Source organism: Xenopus laevis, chromosome 4L (assembly GCF_017654675.1).
Source record: "Xenopus laevis strain J_2021 chromosome 4L, Xenopus_laevis_v10.1, whole genome shotgun sequence".
NCBI classification, from domain to species: Eukaryota; Metazoa; Chordata; class Amphibia; order Anura; family Pipidae; genus Xenopus; species Xenopus laevis.
Genome location: NC_054377.1, coordinates 76,195,331 through 76,213,389, shown reverse-complemented (window position 1 = coordinate 76,213,389; position 18,059 = coordinate 76,195,331). Strand labels below are relative to the sequence as shown.

At 35.6% G+C, this 18,059-nt stretch overlaps 1 protein-coding gene across 1 annotated transcript in view; it reads left to right on the top strand.

Moving 5' to 3' along the window:
• Positions 1-18,059, top strand: part of tnni3k.L (TNNI3 interacting kinase L homeolog) — a 134,634-nt gene that overhangs the window by 36,669 nt on the left and 79,906 nt on the right. Inside the window, exons 13-17 of the mRNA XM_041590350.1 lie at positions 2,099-2,155; positions 4,398-4,490; positions 4,575-4,632; positions 4,896-5,090; positions 6,914-7,018. Of these exons, the coding sequence (XP_041446284.1) occupies positions 2,099-2,155; positions 4,398-4,490; positions 4,575-4,632; positions 4,896-5,090; positions 6,914-7,018 (508 nt within the window). The remainder of the gene's footprint in view (positions 1-2,098; positions 2,156-4,397; positions 4,491-4,574; positions 4,633-4,895; positions 5,091-6,913; positions 7,019-18,059) is intronic.

Below are 18,059 nucleotides of genomic sequence, written 5' to 3'. Positions count from 1 at the left end.
CATCTGGTTGTTGGGAGACATTGTCCAGGCAGGAAAAACTATTGCTCTGTGCAGGAACTGCCTCATTGCTAGAGTAAATGGAACCCTATGAACCAGATAACTGCAGAAATTCAAAACTTGTGAGCTTCTGAACTATAAGCTAACTAATTTTCAAAAAACACAAAATAAAAAATGGAAGGCCACTTGCAGATTATCAATGTCTATCATACTAAAAGTTCATTCAAAGGTAAATTACGCTTTTACTTGCTAATAAACCATGCTGCTCCTCCTTATTAAATTTAGATTACCTCCTTTGGGCATTTTCTACTTGAATGGCGAAATCACAATAGAGGGCTCATTAACAAAACAAATGCAAAAATCAACATGCACTATGACATGTTTTTCACAATGTTGTGTTTGTGTTTATTTGTAATTTAACAGTGCAGTTGAAAATTATCAGCTGCATTTGTAAATTATGTTGTCTCTGGAGTGCTGATGCCGGCAGATCTGAAAATGGTAATACCTTAATACCTTAGGAGCCCCCATGTGAAGTTAGCCAGATACACAGAATTGCATGTTAGAATGCTAAGACTACTGACAATGACACTCTACTTAATTAGCACTTTTGCAATCTACATTTTTGGGTGAGTTTACCAGCATGAAATTTCCTGCATACTTCCTAACACTCCTAAAGATTCCTTATGCTTCTAGGACAAGAATGATTAGTAAGTTTTCTCTTACTTTTGGTTTTGGTTTTTGGTTAGCCACCCCAACCAAAAATGTCACCCTCCTCCCCTGCAGAACTGTTTTGAAATATATGTAGCCCATTCTTTAAAGCCAGCAGTTGGAAAGAATACATCAATGATGCTACATACATTTCAGCACAGTTATGCACAATGCAACATCCATAAATGCCATATATAAAAATGTTGAGCTATGCAGCTTTACTTGAGTTTTCTGCCAACAAGATACTATTTTTTTAATCACCATAGTGAACTGTTTTGCTTTGTCGAAAATTTGCCAAATGCATTGAAGGCAATGAGCTTTTTTTTTTCAAACCATGCAGCATTGTTTATTTTTTAATATATAATAGAGTCTTTGGGTGTTTTTTGGCCTGCCAATTAGTTTGCATATCCCTAGGTATAATTTAAGACAATAATTTAAGCTAGATCAACAATTCTTTCGTATGCACAGTATTGTATCCTGTGTATACTGTGTTCTGTATTCTTATGCACTGTATTTTTTTTGTTTCAAGGTGTCTTTATAGTGATACTGAATAAACAGGGGGGTTTAGTAATGTTTTTGATGGCATTAATATTTAATTCAACACTAACAATGAGTAGGACTCATTCACAAAATAGAAGAAAAGTAATACAGTGGAAAAAGTGTTAAAAAAAATTAATTTCTTTCTTTTTGCACCCTACTTGGGCCAATAAACTGGTCCTGTGCGTCAGCCATGAATTCAGTGCTGTCAGTGTTCAGCCGTGCTGTATTCATGAGGGGTGGGCTGGGTGTGATGTGGGCATCACTGGGATTCCCCTTAGCTTATGAATTATTGATAATTGCAACTTTCTCTGGATTCAGTGCAAGGTGCAAAGTGCAGGCTGCACAAATCCTATGGGTGCTCTGTGAATAGGTCCTAAGGGATGCAATCGTGCACGTCTTAAAAGGGCAGCTAACTGATGCATTACATTTTAATATTATAGAATTTTTATTTTTGGCAACTTTTTAACTGGTCTCTTATTCCAATCACTGCCTGTATGCTGTGAAAATTGTACCCTAGAAACCAGATTGCTAGGGAAACCCCAAATTGGATACCTGCTGAAGAAAGAGCGAAATCATTTAAAAAATCACAATAAATAAAAAATGAAGACCAACTGCAATTTGTCTCAGATGAACTTAGCATTGGGGTCCATGGGATTAGTCTGTCAACAGCTTAGTAAATGTGCATTTTTAAGACATCCTAAATAACTTAGAGTGTAATTATTTAACAAATTTAAACTGATTTCACAGGATCGATAGAAACATTGAATCATAATGTGTGTATTTCTAGTCTTGGCCATAACATCGTACATTTTTATAGTCTCTGTAAGTCAATTTGTTACTTTTGTTATTTTAGATGGCTCATATGTATCAGTTCCATCACCTCTTGGGAAAATAAAAAGCATGACTAAAGGTAACTTACATTTGCCCAAAAGGACAATGAATTTTAATGTTTCATGTATTTGTTTTATATACTAAAGAATGTTTAATATATCATGACCATGTACTGCATGTACTTGCAATAGTGACACAGCAAATATATATATTTTGAGCATCAGGGCAATAGTATTCGATTAATGAATGATCTTGTCATGGAACCTCTTCACATTCCATAGCAGTTTTCTCTATAACAATTATCAAATCTGTTAAGATTTACAAATTATTCTGATGCATAGTTAAATGGAAAACCCTTTGTATTGATTTGTTAAGTGCCCCATAAATTTCCTTGATTCAATGTGCTTTCTTATTAGGGCCCTTAACTTATTGATAGTTTCTTATAGTTCAAAACTGGAACAAAACTATTAACACTCTTTAGAAAAGTAGTGGATTCTACTGCTTTCTGCCTAATTGGCACATTTTTAAAATCCAAGAGGCGTTTATAAATATGCCAATTATTATTTTATTAAATTTAGGAACTGCAGGAAGAGAATTCCTTATTTTTCAGTGAGTTGTGTGACAGGAATTACATCACTGAGCACTGATTATAAACAATGGCATACTAAGCACCATTTGTAAGGATATCATTTACAAGATATTCATGAGTCTTGTGTATTATACATTTTACTTTATATTTATATTTAAAATCTTACGGTAATTTTGGCAAATTTTACCAAACTTTAAAAATATACCCATTGGGGGCACATTTACTATGGGTCGAATATCGAGGGTTAATTAACCCCGATATTCGACCATCAAAGTAAAATCCTTTGACTTCGAAGGATGTACCGCATTTAGTTCGATCGAACGATCGGAGGAAAAATTGTTCGATCGAACGATTAAATCCTTCGAATCGAACAATTTTCCTTTGATCAGAAATCACTTAGAAAGCCTATGGGGAAGGTCCCCATAGGCTAACATTGGTGCTCGGTAGGTTTTAGGTGGCGAAGTAGGTAGTCGAAGTTTTTTTAAAGAGACAGTACTTTGACTATCGAATGGCCGAATAGTCGAACAATTTTTAGTTTGAATCATTCGATTCGAAGTCGTAGTCGAAGGTCGAAGTAGCCAATTCGATGGTTGAAGTAGCCAAAAAAAACCTTCGAAATTCTAAGAATTTTTCATTTTAATCCTTCACTCGAGCAAGTGAAGTAAATGTGCCCCTTAGTGTACAGATAGGAAAGTGTGTGTTTTCTCCTCTGCAGTATTTGTCGTTGAAAATATGAGGATTTACTGTTTTTTGTATGCACTTGTATTTACAACAATATGTCTGAAATGTAGTAGAACCTGTGCTCCTAAGCATTAATCAATATTCCTTGATGCTTTTACTGTTTGAAAATATACTGCTTCTGAGTCTGCTTAGTAAATTTGCACTTTTGTGGGCAATTCCTCACTGAACATTGTCTTCCAAAACTTTGCTTGTCATGGGCAGGTTTACTACATACATTATGATGTGGTGAAAAAAATAAATGACAGTGAATTGCAATAGATACATAAACATGTCTAACTTTTTGGAGCAGATTTTCTGGCAAGAAGTTCTTTGTCAAATCAGTTGTGGATCCACTTGCATCAACCTCTCGTAATATAATGGACTAGTAATATAAACAGGCCTGCTATTGATATGAGATGTGCAGCAAAATCTACAGCATATGAAAAGGGAGGCAATTTATAAATTTTTGTTTTTCCATGGAAACCATTTCTAGATATATTTCAACTGTATTTATTCATCATTGTGTTATCACATCTTTGCGACTTTTTTGTTCAATTTATTGAAAATGGCCCATAACCAACGCTATGTGGTGCAGATTTTGAAAAGACAATAAAAAAATTCAGTATCTTCTTGAGGAAACAGAAATTTCTTATTACAATTGGTGTAGCCATGGGTCCATCTAAGCATACATTTCCAGTAAGCCCTAAAACATATTATTTCTAATTTTGGCTTGCAATATGACATTATTTACCAATTACTGCTTTCCCTGTTTCAATTACATTTAACATATCTTGGCATAAATATATTAGTCTAGTGGAAGCAGATTGTGATTAGAAGTCCAATGTAACAGCAACAGATGCATTTAATAATAAATATAAAAGAAAACATGTTGGATAATTTAATTTGGGCATGATTCCATTCTGGAAGGATCACAATAACCATGCTAGGTAAAGCATTCCATTCTTTGGAGACATTATTCTAATAGTGCATTTGTTTTACAACTCTTTTACAGAAAAGGCAGATGTGCTCCTGTTACGTGCTAGCTTGCCTTCTCACTTTCATCTTCAGATGTCCGAAATTGAATTTCATGAAATAATAGGTTCAGGTGAGGGAAAAAAATGAAGAATTACTGCTTTATGGGGTTTGCTTCACAATAAGGCAAATAATGCTCCCATTTTGTTTGTTGTAGGTTCATTTGGAAAGGTGTATAAAGGAAGATGTAGAAATAAAATAGTTGCAGTTAAAAGGTAAGCCTCAAAAATAGTGCTTTAATTTTTCAGGTACCAATCAGAATAATAAGGAAGAGTTGTTAAATAAAATACAAAACATCAGCATTAAGAAATGGCCAAGTGATCCAAGTAGTGATCCATTTTAGCGTTTAGGTTTCCAGTGCTATATTTTTAGTAGCTTACAGAAGGTTGCGTGTTGGATACATAACACTAATAAAATTTAAAATTCACATTTACAAAAAGTGTTTGTTTTCATTTTATCAATATTCTTGTCTTATTAGATACAGATCAAACACCTATTGTTCTAAGTCAGACGTGGACATGTTTTGTCGTGAAGTGTCTATCCTTTGTCGACTCAACCACCCCTGTGTGATTCAGTTTGTGGGTGCTTGCCTAGATGATCCAAGTCAGTTTGCCATTGTGACTCAATATGTCTCTGGAGGTTCACTCTTCTCTTTGCTGCATGAACAAAAAAGGTAAATCTACTCATTAAGTAAACAATCTCGATAAAAAAAATGAGTATAGGCTTCATCTCATGGAAGTAAGAAAGTTTCTAAATACAGTCATTTACAAATACTGTGCAGTTTCTAAGACAATCAAGTTACTCCTTGCTATCCCTTTGAAACAGGTCTAATAAATTGAAAAGGTAAACACAGGACAATGTATTGTTTGATTCCTGCTTAAAGAAAGATATAATTCTGAGAATTAATAGTAGTGATGGGCAAATTTGTCCCGTTTCGCCACGAATTTAGTGAATTTCACGAAACGGGTGAAAAATACACGAAACGCAAATTATGTCACGGGCGACAATTTGCAGGCATCAAAATTGATGTCGGTACCAATTCCGACGCCGGCGAATTTTGACGCACAGTAAAGTCAATGGGCGTCCGTTTAAATGTTACTGACATCAAATTTTCACCTGCGAATATTCACTGCCATTTAGCAAATTTATTCGCCGGCAGCAAAACGCACGAATACGCCGCAAATTCGCCCATCACTAGTTAATAGTAATGATGAATGTTATTATTTCAGAAATGGTGCCATTTTTTGGAAAGGTTCATATTACATTTTATTTTTTTATAAAAATTCCCCTTTAATTACCAAATGTTTTCTTTTGTCAATGTGTTTGTACAGACTGATCATTTCCAAATGAAAGTGAATTAGCAGAATATTAAGATTGGATTGCCTAAGTGTTGAATGAGAGTATGCCATTTACACTGACATTTTAACACCTCTGTACCCTTTGAAAAAGCACAGACACACACACACACACACACACACACACATATATATAGGTGATATAGGTGTCATATTTTGGTGCTAAAACAGTATTTACTAGGTTATATAGTAAATCAAGTGTAATGTAAACAAAATGGAGTAATCTAGAAATACACTGACCTGTACTGTTCAACTTTTTCACGTAGATGGCAAATTAGATGCTATACCATCTTCATTGATGTGAAAGGATAATTTATCCTGCTTTGATTTTGTTTGTTAGTTTTATTACAGCTGGTTTAATTAGTTTCAGCTTTTTGAAAAGTAAATACAAATTCAAGAAACTTTGCAATATACGTCAATTAAAAAATATGCAGACTTTTCATGATTTGTAATGGTTTGGAACAGTTCCCTAAGCCTAGCCCCCTGCTCCCCTTCTGATCTCTAACTACTTTGCTGACCTGGCTGACTATTGTTACTTTATATCAGCAGCCAACTGTCCTTAGTCTGCATCCTCCAAACCCCACAATTCCCTGCACATGTGATTTCAATAAGGAACGGAACATCTCAGTGCAATGCATTGTGGGTTATGTAGTTCCTGCATGTTGTCTGTAAGCTGTGGAGAAGTTGTTACAATTACACTAAAACATCAGTGTTTTAGTCCCTTCTTCCCTGCCAGGATTTCAAATGATGCAGAAAGAGAAGAACTGCTAAACAGCTGGATTTCAGCATAGAAAATAGCATTTATGCATACTTTTGGAAGAAACTGATAATGGTGATGTGTATATTAGGGGTTTCTGTGTTATGTGGGCCTATTTATCAAATTTTGTTTTGGAAGCTGGAGTTCCCCTTTAAGAACTGGGTTCAGAAAAATGGAGACCTGCACGCAGATTTTCTGTAGTTTCTGATTTCTTTTTTGTTTTATATTAGAAATATAATGCCTCCTTATATTGTTCAGTCTTCTATGTGCAGTCTTTTCATCTGCACATTTTATGATCTAAATAAACTAAAGCATGCTGCTTAAATCAGACATACACATTTCCGTGCAGATTGTCATCTAAAATGTTGTATGTATTTATTATAGGAACCTCGACCTTCAGTCAAAATTAATAATAGCTGTTGATGTTGCCAAAGGAATGGAATACTTACATAACCTAACCTACCCTATTATACATCGTGACTTGAATAGGTATGTCTTGAATTCATTCTTGGTTAAATGATTGCTGCTGAATATTGCTTTTTATGTGTCACAGATCTAGACTGTAAATATTTAATCTTAAGGTCAAAGACACCTAACTACCTAACGCACCAAACAGTACGTTTTAAAAGGAATTACTTTCTGTGATTTGTGTTGCAAGACTCTGTATTTCCTTGTACTGTATGCCTTGGTCTCCAGAGTAGCATAAATGTAATTGTGTGGCAATACAAAAAGGACACTAAAATCACAGTAAAAGTGGTCACAGCAGCACTATAATGCATTTTAAAAGAACCTAAGTACCAAGGACCAATAAAGCCATACAAATTATAAATATATTTAAAATTAAATGTTTGACCCCTTTATTTCCAAATCTGTAAAAGGAATTGTTCAGTATAAAAATAAATACTGGGTAAACACAATTTTTCTAATATAGTTAGTGAGCCAAAAATGTAATGTATAAAGGCTGGAGTGACTGGATGTCTAACATAATATCCAGAACACTACTTCCTGCTTTTCAGCTCTCTTAGTTTCCACTGATTGGTTATAAGGCAGTAACCAATCAGTGACTTGAGGGGGGCACATGGGTCTTAAATATTTGCTTTTGAATCTGAGCTAAATGCTGAGGATCAATTAAACGCACTGAACAGTTATATCCCCAGTGGCGCCCTTCAAGTTGTTGACTAACTCAAAGTTAGAGAGATTAAAAGAAAGTTGGGTTCTGGCTATTATGTCAGACATCCAGTCACTCCAGCCTTTATAGATTACATTTTTGGCTAACTAACTATATTAGAAACATTTTTTTTCCACATACTATCCATTTACCCAGTTTTATTTTTACACTGAACTGTTCCTTTAAGGGCTGTTGGTGGGATGGAAATACAGCATGCATCATCCTTTCTTACAACATTGATTGCCTAGAACAAATTGACTTCCAAAATCTGCTAATTGAAGAAAACCCTGTTTGGTAACCCATTTTAATAATTGTACATATTGTCCAAAACCACTGGTTTATATGCATTCACTGCTGTACTTTCATAAACCACAGTTCTAAGGTTGCTATAGTACAGACCATTATTGCCTTAAAAATCAATTCCTTATATGGAATAAAAGTCACTCGGGTTCTTTTATAAACTGGGCAAATTTGCACCTGGGCCGTAACCTATGGCAGCATAATCAATGATTAGCTTTTTTAAGCCAGCTGCAGGTTGAACGCTGAAAGCAATCATCTGATTGGGTGCCATGGGTTACTGCCCAGGTGCAAATGTGCCCAATGTTTATAAATAACCCCCACTGAGTTTGACCAGGAGCAGTAACCAATTAGATGTTTGCTTTTAAACGGATGAACGGTAAATGACAACCTCAGGTACTTATTATATATTTAAGTACAGAAACAGAAACTAAGCACTTTTTAAATAAAACATGCATTTTTTTCATATGCATATTGAGTAGCCTGAAATTTGTGTTTCTGATAACACACAGCTAAAACCAAATAAACAAGGCAGATTTATTAATGAATGTCAGAAAATGCTTGGGGAAATGTTAATGAATTGACACAGCTAGTGATGGGCGAATTTGCGCCGTTTCGCTTCGCCGAAAAATTTGTGAATTTCGCGCGAAATGGCGAAAAATTCGTGAAACGGCGCTGACGTCTCGTTTTTGACGCCGGCGCCCGTTTTTGATGCCGGCGCCCGTTTTTTTTGACGCCGGCGAATTTTTGCCGCGAATTTTCGCGGGCGTTTCGCGAATTTATTCGCTGGCGGCTAATCGCGCAAATTCGCAGCGAATTTGCGCCTGGCGAATAAATTCGCCCATCACTAGACACAGCTGATAGATCGGTCAAATCATTATAAAGTGTTTTACTGCTACGAGCAGTCACACATTCATTTTCTGTTGGTGGTATTGCACAGTGCTTCTCAACATCAGCGCAGAGCACTAACACCTATTTTTCAGTTGTAAATGCTCATATCTAGTGAGGGGGGATTCACCAGACGGCAATTGGCGGCGAATTCCCGCTATTTGTCACTGGCGAATAAATTTGTGAAACTGCCGTGAAAATTCACCAGCGTTAAAAAAAAAACGGACGCCGGCATCTGTTTTTTTTGTATGCCGGTGCATTTTCGCTGGTGAATGTGCACCAGTGTCCAAAAACGGAAACGGACAAAAATGAGGCGCCGGCGCCGTTTCGCAATTTCGCTGGAAATCCTGGCAAAGCAAAATGGGGCAAATTCTCCCATCACTACTCATATCTTGAGCTTAAAGCTGCTGATATTTGCTATTTTCTCCTATAAAATGAATAAATGTAGCTCTGTTGCTATTAGTTGATCAGCTAAATCCATTCCAGGTCAAATAGCAATTGCAGAGACGCCTGTTGTGTGCATGCACCCAACGATTACTTCATTTTAATGCAATTGCAGATGGAGCTGTCTTTTATTTTGCAAAGTATAGTAAAATGAATAATAAAAGTAAAAAAAATCTGTTTTTGGTAACATTCATTAAATAGGCGAATGTCTAGTTTTCTAGGCTTCCCCTCTATATCAGACACAATGTTTGTTTCCTAGGGTTTTTGTAGAAGGATTCTGTAATTTGGATCACCATTCTACTAAAAAAAATCTAAACATTCAAAAACACAATATAATTAAAATGGAATCTATGAGAAATGGCCTTCCCATATTTCCGAGCTTTCTGGATAATGGGTTACCAGTAATCTCTCTTATACCTTTATGGTACCTCTAATAATTAATTTATGTATTTAGCTCTGTAAACAACTATGTCCATTTATAGTGCTGTCTAAAAACACATGCATTCATGCTTGAAGGAGACTGAAGGGTGCATTTGTGCAACTGCAGTTGAGGTCTTGCATCGTTTGCCCCAGTTTTTGCTGAATCAGCAGCATTTATTAAAATTATTTGTATCTGTAGCTGCTTATTTCACTTCAATATAGTTGCATTTGTGCCGCTGCCTTGCCACCCCTCCTGACTTAAGAACATCTATTGATGCAGGGGGACCATTACACCTGATTTTGTCACTGCCTGAACCTCAAAGAGTGCAACCTGATCTGTGTCTATTCCTGCATTCCCCTGCAGTGGGAGGTTGGAGAGATCCACCGCAGGGGGACAAAGGAAGAAATGCCCATTTGTAAGTTCCCATATAGGTCAATGTTGCTTCATTAATATCTAAAGTCTTACCAAAAACAAGCATTTGCTTGTGAATACCCATAAAGAGACTCTTAGCACAATCATATACTGTGTAGATCTCTGCAAGTTGACATTTTAAATTTTTTATTTTTTTTATTTTATTTTTGCTAAGTTACTATTTTTTGAGAGCTTTGGTAACACATTTTCCGTGTTTGCATCTTAGCTGCTACTAGATGAGACAGAACATAAGGAAAAGGAATTCTGGAAAATTTAGTCTTTCTCAAATATAGCAGCTCGAGTTGGAAAAGGGCCTTCAAGAACAACAGTATAATTAGTAAAATAAATAGTTGCTGTACTCTTGTAGATATGTATTATGAAATATATGTATTTCTTAAAAGCTCTTTAGAGCTTTCAGCTCTCCTGTGAAGCACTCCTACCTTTACAACAGTCAAAAAGAATTAAAGAAAATAGCACATTGTCTATATTAGTAAGTATATACAGGTATGGGACCTGTTATCCAGAAAACCTGGGGGTTTTCCGGATAATGGATCTTTCCATAATTTGGGTCTTCATGCCTTAAGTCTACTAGAAATTCATTTAAACATTAAATAAACCCAATAGGCTGGTTTTGCTTCCAATAAGGATTAATTATATCTTAGTTGGGATCAAGTACAAGTTACTGTTTTATTATTACAGAGAAAAAGGAAATCATTTTTAAAAAATTTGGATTATTTGGATAAAATGGAGTCTATGGGAGACAGCCATTCTGTAATTTGGAGCATTCTGGATATTGGGTTTCTGGATAAGGGATCCTATACCTGTACCAGTAAAGTAAAGTAAATTGAAATTAGAGTAAAAAAAAAGCTATTGAAACTCTTTTGCATTTTTTGTGGCATATTAATAACTACATTTTGTAGTTTTAAAATTCAGAGAGATAGAATAAAACAGGTGCAATCACATTTATTCAACTTTTTGATGTTAGAAAAATGTTGTCTTTCTGACAAATAACAAATAGAATGCCTTTGTGGCATAAACAAACAATAAACTCCAGTTTTGCTTATTGACACTTTTGTGAATTCCTCCCCCCCCAAAAAAAATAAAAATAAATATGAAATAGAGATTAATAACAAATGCCCAATGTGCCATACACCCTTTCCAATGGATTTTCCAATATGTGGATATTAACTTGTAAGCATAATGCAGGGTGCCAGATCACATATAATCCACATAAACACATATAATCCACAGCCTGAATTGCTAATAATAAGAGTTAGCAGTTATTAAGTGAGTGGAAGTTTTTTTCCTGTATTGCATGTGTAGAAAGCCTAGCTACTCCTCTCTTATTCTTCTTTTCTAAGTATCCCCACTGAATGTGAGCTATTCTCCTTCCTCTTGCATGATTTAAACCCTGTTCATTTAAAAGCCTTTGGCTACCCTGTTTTTTCCTGTTTCAAATATTTTCATCTTGCTTGGTGAATTCACGTCAGGCTGTTACTAGGAGTTGACTGCAGCCTTCTAAAATTACATCTCAGAAGATACCTGCAAAAACTTTTATAGAATTTTTTTAATCAATTTCGATTGGTCGAATTTTGAGTTCATGGGAGTTTATGGCAATTTTTTTTTTAAAACTCCCATGAATTCGAAATTTGACCCTTGAAAAATCTGCCCCTTAGTGAATGGTATTGTGTAGGTTAAGCAAGATACCGACTGTAATACTTACACTAGACAGGTGTAACTTACTCACTCCACACTACCACTTTTAGGTGTAGCCAAGAGCTGCTCTTGATAAAGCACACCCCCTATGAGTGTACTAAGACAAAAGCTGTTATCCACTGCCTTTAACACATTCAAGGGGTCCCTGTTTCTTAACTTTTCTCAACTTAGACTCCTATACTAAGGCCTACCTCTATCCCAGGCCCTTTGACAGATGGCAAAGATGGGGTCTAGGAAGAAAAGAAAGTCATGTGCCCCCTCCCAATATACAAAATAAGGACAGAAAATAGTCAATAGATCCCTGGGCCAATGGGGATACCTTCCTTACACAGGGCATATGTGATAGAATTCGAACTTCTGAGTCAGTACAGGATTTAACCCGTTCAGGTCCCCTACATAATTTTTATCACAAACCTATGTGGAAACAAACTATTGTTCAGAAACGTATATGATTCCGTATATTTCTTGCACATTCATTGAGAGAGAAAAGGAATCTTAACTGAAGAAGTTTTGCTTGGGAGAGTCCAAATTCGATTCATCCTGGAAACCAATATCTAAAAAGAATTTGAGTTTCTCACTTGACTGTTTTCTTTAATAACAGCACTACTGATATCATGTGCATCAGTGTTGAGACTAACTATACTACTTTCAATTCCAATTTGTTATGCATCTTGGGTCTAAATAGTTTAGTTTTTTCCTTAAATGTTTTTAACCTTTGATTTTGCACGGATCAGTTCCAGTTGTAGAACAATTAGATGTTTTCTATTCCTTTTTTTTCTTATACATAGTATTATTTAGTCATTATTGCTTTATTTGTTTGAGGGAATAAAACTCAAATGGATTTTATCTCCTGCCTGTGATTATGCTCTCACTAAGCAGTAGCACAAGCAATGGGATTATAGTTCTGTGAAAACAAAAGGGATAAAGTTCCCAAATGAATTATTTTATGGGATTGAAGACAGAAATATAACCAGTATTTTGAAACACCCTTAAAAACTGCATTTCAAAATGTAATGTTATGATCTCCCCTACCTTTTTAATTAAGCAAATGCAATGCATTTATTTAAAGAGGTCCTTATGTGTGTCACCAATATACTGAATAAAAATACACACAGAATTTTGTTATAGAGTGCAGCATTTATAACTTAAAGGGATACATACATTACTAACATTTACTTGTTTTTGGTTCAGCGTTGGTCCCACCATTGATAGGCACTAATTTAGGCATGCTGTTATAGAAGTGAAATAAGAAACATTAACAAATGTGAATTCAAGAGTCATCAGTGATAGCAGTTTAACTTTTAGGATAGCAAAAGATACTGGCCGGTGCTACGATTGTGTATGAGACTGAAGGTGCTGAAGTTGTACATAAGAGTGTAGTGAAGTATTTTGTTTTAAATTAACAGTTGTAAATGATAATAAAAAATAAAAGGCAATTATAAGCATGGGCCCAATGGCCAATGAGAACAATGGATATGTGGTCACTACCACTAACACATAGGGGATTTTTATTAAAACTCAAATTTATCTCATACTTTTATTAAACCAAGCCCGACCAAACTCCCAATCAAGATTTTATCTTATTCATCAATAAAATAACTCAAAACAGTCAGGAAAAGACTTATTTAAATCGAGCAAAAACTCAAATCGTACTATTTTTTATGTTTTTTTCTGGTTATTGCCCAAAAACCCTAAATAGTTTGGATTATCGAACGAAACCCATCGCAGATCACGATATCTTCAAATTTTAAAAGGGACATCTGCCATTGACTTCTACATGATATTAGCAGGTTTTAGATGGTGGATGTGGACTTTTTGCAACTTTGGGGTATAATAAATCCACAAAAATTTGAGGTTTTTTTTCCTCTAAAAATTGTAGTTGTTGCTCCAAAAATATCAAGGTTTAGTAAATAACCCCCATAGAGTGGAAAAGTATTTATATGGAGCATCAAACTGTTCAGAAAACCCCTGATATTGACATTCACAGTGTTTTGTCTTTGTACCCAAGATCATATCAGTGATAAGTTTCTGTAAATTTCAGGATGTGCAGCAATTTTCAGAAATTCTCTACAAAATTGTATTGCCAATATTTAGCTGCAAAAGTGCAAGCTAGAATTCTATATTTATTCTGTAACATTTTTTACTATACCTGAGTAAAAAGCTCTAGAAGTTCTCTGTTTGTTTAGGATAGCAGCTGCAGTATTAGCTTTGTGTGACATCACTTCCTGCCTGAGACTCTCCCTGCTCACTTATAGCTCTGGGCTCAGATTACAGCAGGGGAGGAGGGAGGGGGAAGGAACAAACTGAGCATGCTCATGCCCAGGGCAAGGAGGTTTAAGCTGAAGGCAGGAAGCCTGATACAGAAGCTAAATATTGGCAATAAAATGCATCTGTCTCATAGAGTATTGCGGTTTAACTTATTACATGTAGTTGGCCGATTTTTTGCCATGTTTGGCCGGATTAAATAAAATTTAAGATGACGTACAGTGAAGCCTTTAAGCTGACTGGGGCCCATAAATATCCTTTGGAGGGGCACATGCAGCATGAAGGCCTCCACTTACACAGCCCTGTCATACCTGTAGAACATGCAGGGAGAAATATACATTTTCTCTTTGTTTTCTCCAGTTGATATGCCAAAATAAATAACTTTCGGGGGAGCTTGTTTATATCACAAAGATAATATTATCATTTATATAATAATAGTACCTTTTAAATAGCCCCTACACCCATACAAGAGATCTGCTGTTTAATATCAGTCGAAAATTCAGCTTTTTTCAGTGTCAGCAGTACATTAGCTCAAGAACACTGTATTGACAATTTATATGATCCGCAGTGAACATCAAGATAAAACAATGCATAGTGATCTTTTATTCATTCTATTCATGTATTCATTGTGGAGAAGATTCACAATTATGCCCTTGAAAGCAGTTTTCACAAAATATAATGCTACATTTTTAGTTCTACAAACAAAACTGTTTTACAGCTCTATTTAAATATTTGTAATAAAATCATTTTTCTCCTTTTTTCCCCACTGTTGGCTGTATTTAGAATGTATTTTTATAGTTAGGGAATCTGTAGCACAGAAATAAACAATGGGAGACAATATAGACATTAGTGATAATATTATGTATGAACATTCCTGTTGCTATTGCACATTAGATTTAATAAGCATTGCTAAAAAAATCTGGTTTAATACAACTTCAGCAAATGTCACAATATGTTTATGATCATTTGATATTTCTGTGCAGTATATAAGAAATAGGATGGAAATGCAAATGCCAAACAATGTTGGTAGTCATGTAACATATAAATATACTAAATTTCAATTAGACCAGGAAAGGGGAGATTTGTAATCTGATTTTCAGGGGTCAGCACACTTTTATGCATCTTTTATCACACATGAAAATGTATTGTTGAAATATAAGACTACAAATTAGTATAAATGTGGTATATTTTATGGCAGCTACATGTCTACATACCTACTAAATACCTATATACATTAAACAATAAATTGTTCAGGGCATCTCGGGCATTTATATGTAAGGAATGTTTTGTTGTACCTAATGAGACATAGGGGATAAGTTCAGGCCAGGAACGGTCCTGACACTGCTCCTCGCGGCCAACTCATGAGCTGCATGTCCCCAGTACTTCCGGAAAAAATTAGAATGCACTGGGCGGCATGCCCCCCCCCCCCCTAAAATCTTTTCAGCCTTCCCACAAATCTGGGCCTGGATAAAATGCTGTAAGTCTCAACTTATTAATCTAGCTAAAATAATAAATGACATGCAAATTTTTCATTTTGGAGCATGACACTTGATGATACTTTGGTATCAAACATTTTATCAAACCTGGCATTCATATGTAAGCGGTATGTCCCTTTTCTGCTACTGCATGAGAGCTAGCACGCATTTACTTGCGTGTGGCTCGACAGGAGTTCTTTGCCTCCGCTACATGGAGAGCAGGTACACTAAAAAATGGCATGCTTCCACCCAATGGTCAGGACAATCAGGACAGGCTGAACTGTAATACCCTTCCCTGGTAGCCTGCCAGCCAGGAGCAACTTCACTCAAATACCCAGCTGGTGAGCCACTGAGGGGAGTCCCCACTTATGCAGTTGCTTCAAAGTCCTGAGAAGAACTCCCTTTGGTTTTCCGTGCCTGAGAAAAGCACACTTTGCTCTACAGAGCCCTGGCAAGGACCCCCTTTTCTTCCGTACCCTAAAGAGAGCATGCTTTTCTGCCACTGGGGGTTCCCTACTGACTTTTACACACAGAAAACTTTGGGAGCTTGCAGCACCTTGCTTGTACTCTGCTGCTTTTCTCTCCCACCTCTTCCTCTCTCCCTCTTCCTTCCTGTCAGCTCACAGAGGGTGGGGTTCCTCCCCCTTTTCGCTCAGAAACAATACAGAGGAGAGACAAGTGTACACAGCTCACCTACACTGGTACCTAATAACGTAAAAGATAAATATGATAATAGGATCCCAATGCAGTTTAGTAGCTGAAAACATATTTACCCATTTTGGATTTGTCAGAATGCCTTCTTTCAAAAAAATTATAGATTCCTGGGGTAAACCCACAGATAATAGAATATTTGGCGTTGAAATCTAAAGTATGAAGATTTCTGTATGGAAACTTGAATTTGTAATGCTGGGAGTTCTATAAAGTTTTATTTTGTCGCATATAAAATGAAGCCTGTTTTGATAATTATTTCTATATTATGAAATATTATATATTAGGTATTTAGAAGACTACTGTTTCATGAAATTCACAAAACAACAATAGTTTTATAAAATTCGATGTGTATGTTTTGCAGCAACTTTTTCATCATAAAATATATTGGAGTCTATAGGCATTTTTTTCACTGCAACGTTTCTACAATAACTGTGGGTGTTTGGTCACCATAAAAATATTTACAGCAAAATTTGCTGCAGTTTCACAAAAATACTCACTAAGTATGAATTCTCCAATAGTCCATAACTGCCGAAAAATTTTGCTCATGGCTATTCAGTCATTATCTGTCATTTCAGTAATTGGATTATGGTACATTTATTGGCTAGTCTGACTTGAGACAATGGATTGTCTGAAAGGATCAACAGGTTACGTTAGTGAACTCTGAATAAATATTAAAGAATAGATCATTTCTAATACACGCTTTCTAAGATGACTAATTGCAGGTCATGATAAGATTTTACAAAGAACTACTAGCTGCCATATTATTGATATTGATATGAATGGTTGGAATTTGTTGTTGACTTTTTTTATCTGGTATTTAATAAAGGCATTACATGTTTAAATGCTAAGGCTGGAGACCCTTATACTGTTGGGTTATCATTGTTATTATATTTTTGGAGATTTGGCTGGAGTCCCTAATTTTTTTGATCCTCTTGTACATGCTTTATTCAAAATTTTCATTTCAGCCACAAATGCTAAACAATTTAACCTTTGCTATATCTTTGCTGACGCAGACACCAAAGCCATCACAGAAGGAACCGTTATAAAAGTGATAATAAATTCCATTCAAATGAAAGAAAAAAACATAAAAGAGAGATTAACTGTATCATAACTTTAAAGACCTGCAAATCACAGATTAACCAATGTCCCGCTGCAAAGACTTTGGTTTTTATCACTTGCTTGATAGATCTCTAAAATGAAATGGGGTTATCAGTAATCTTCTTCTTAAATACATCTTTTTCTTTGAAAGGTTCTGTGTCTCAGTGTGGTGCTGCCCACTGGAATTTACTACTGCTTTTAAAATACACTTACCAAGAGACTGAAGAAACCTCAATTATGACACCTTTGTTAAAGCCAAATTTAGCAATAGCAGGGAATGACCTTTGAAACATGTCTCATGCATCATCCCATGGGGATTTCAAAGGCATAGTAATGAACTAAAACTTTTAAGAACATTCAGTGCAGGAGGGGAAGAGACTAGCAAAGGGAAATGGAAAAGCTGTCAGACTGATCACTAGCATACAGATTTATATAAAAGAATCATAGAACATTGAGCTAAACAAACTGTACTGAATGTATTGAGAGGCAAATTGTGTTGCACAACACCTGTTAACAACCAGCACCAGAGTGGGAAGGTATGATTGAATCTTGTTTTGATGTTACATAGCTTCAAAAATGAGAAAAAAAGGATCAAAAGTGCCAACTTGCTACTGCCTACACATCTCTCAGTTTTCA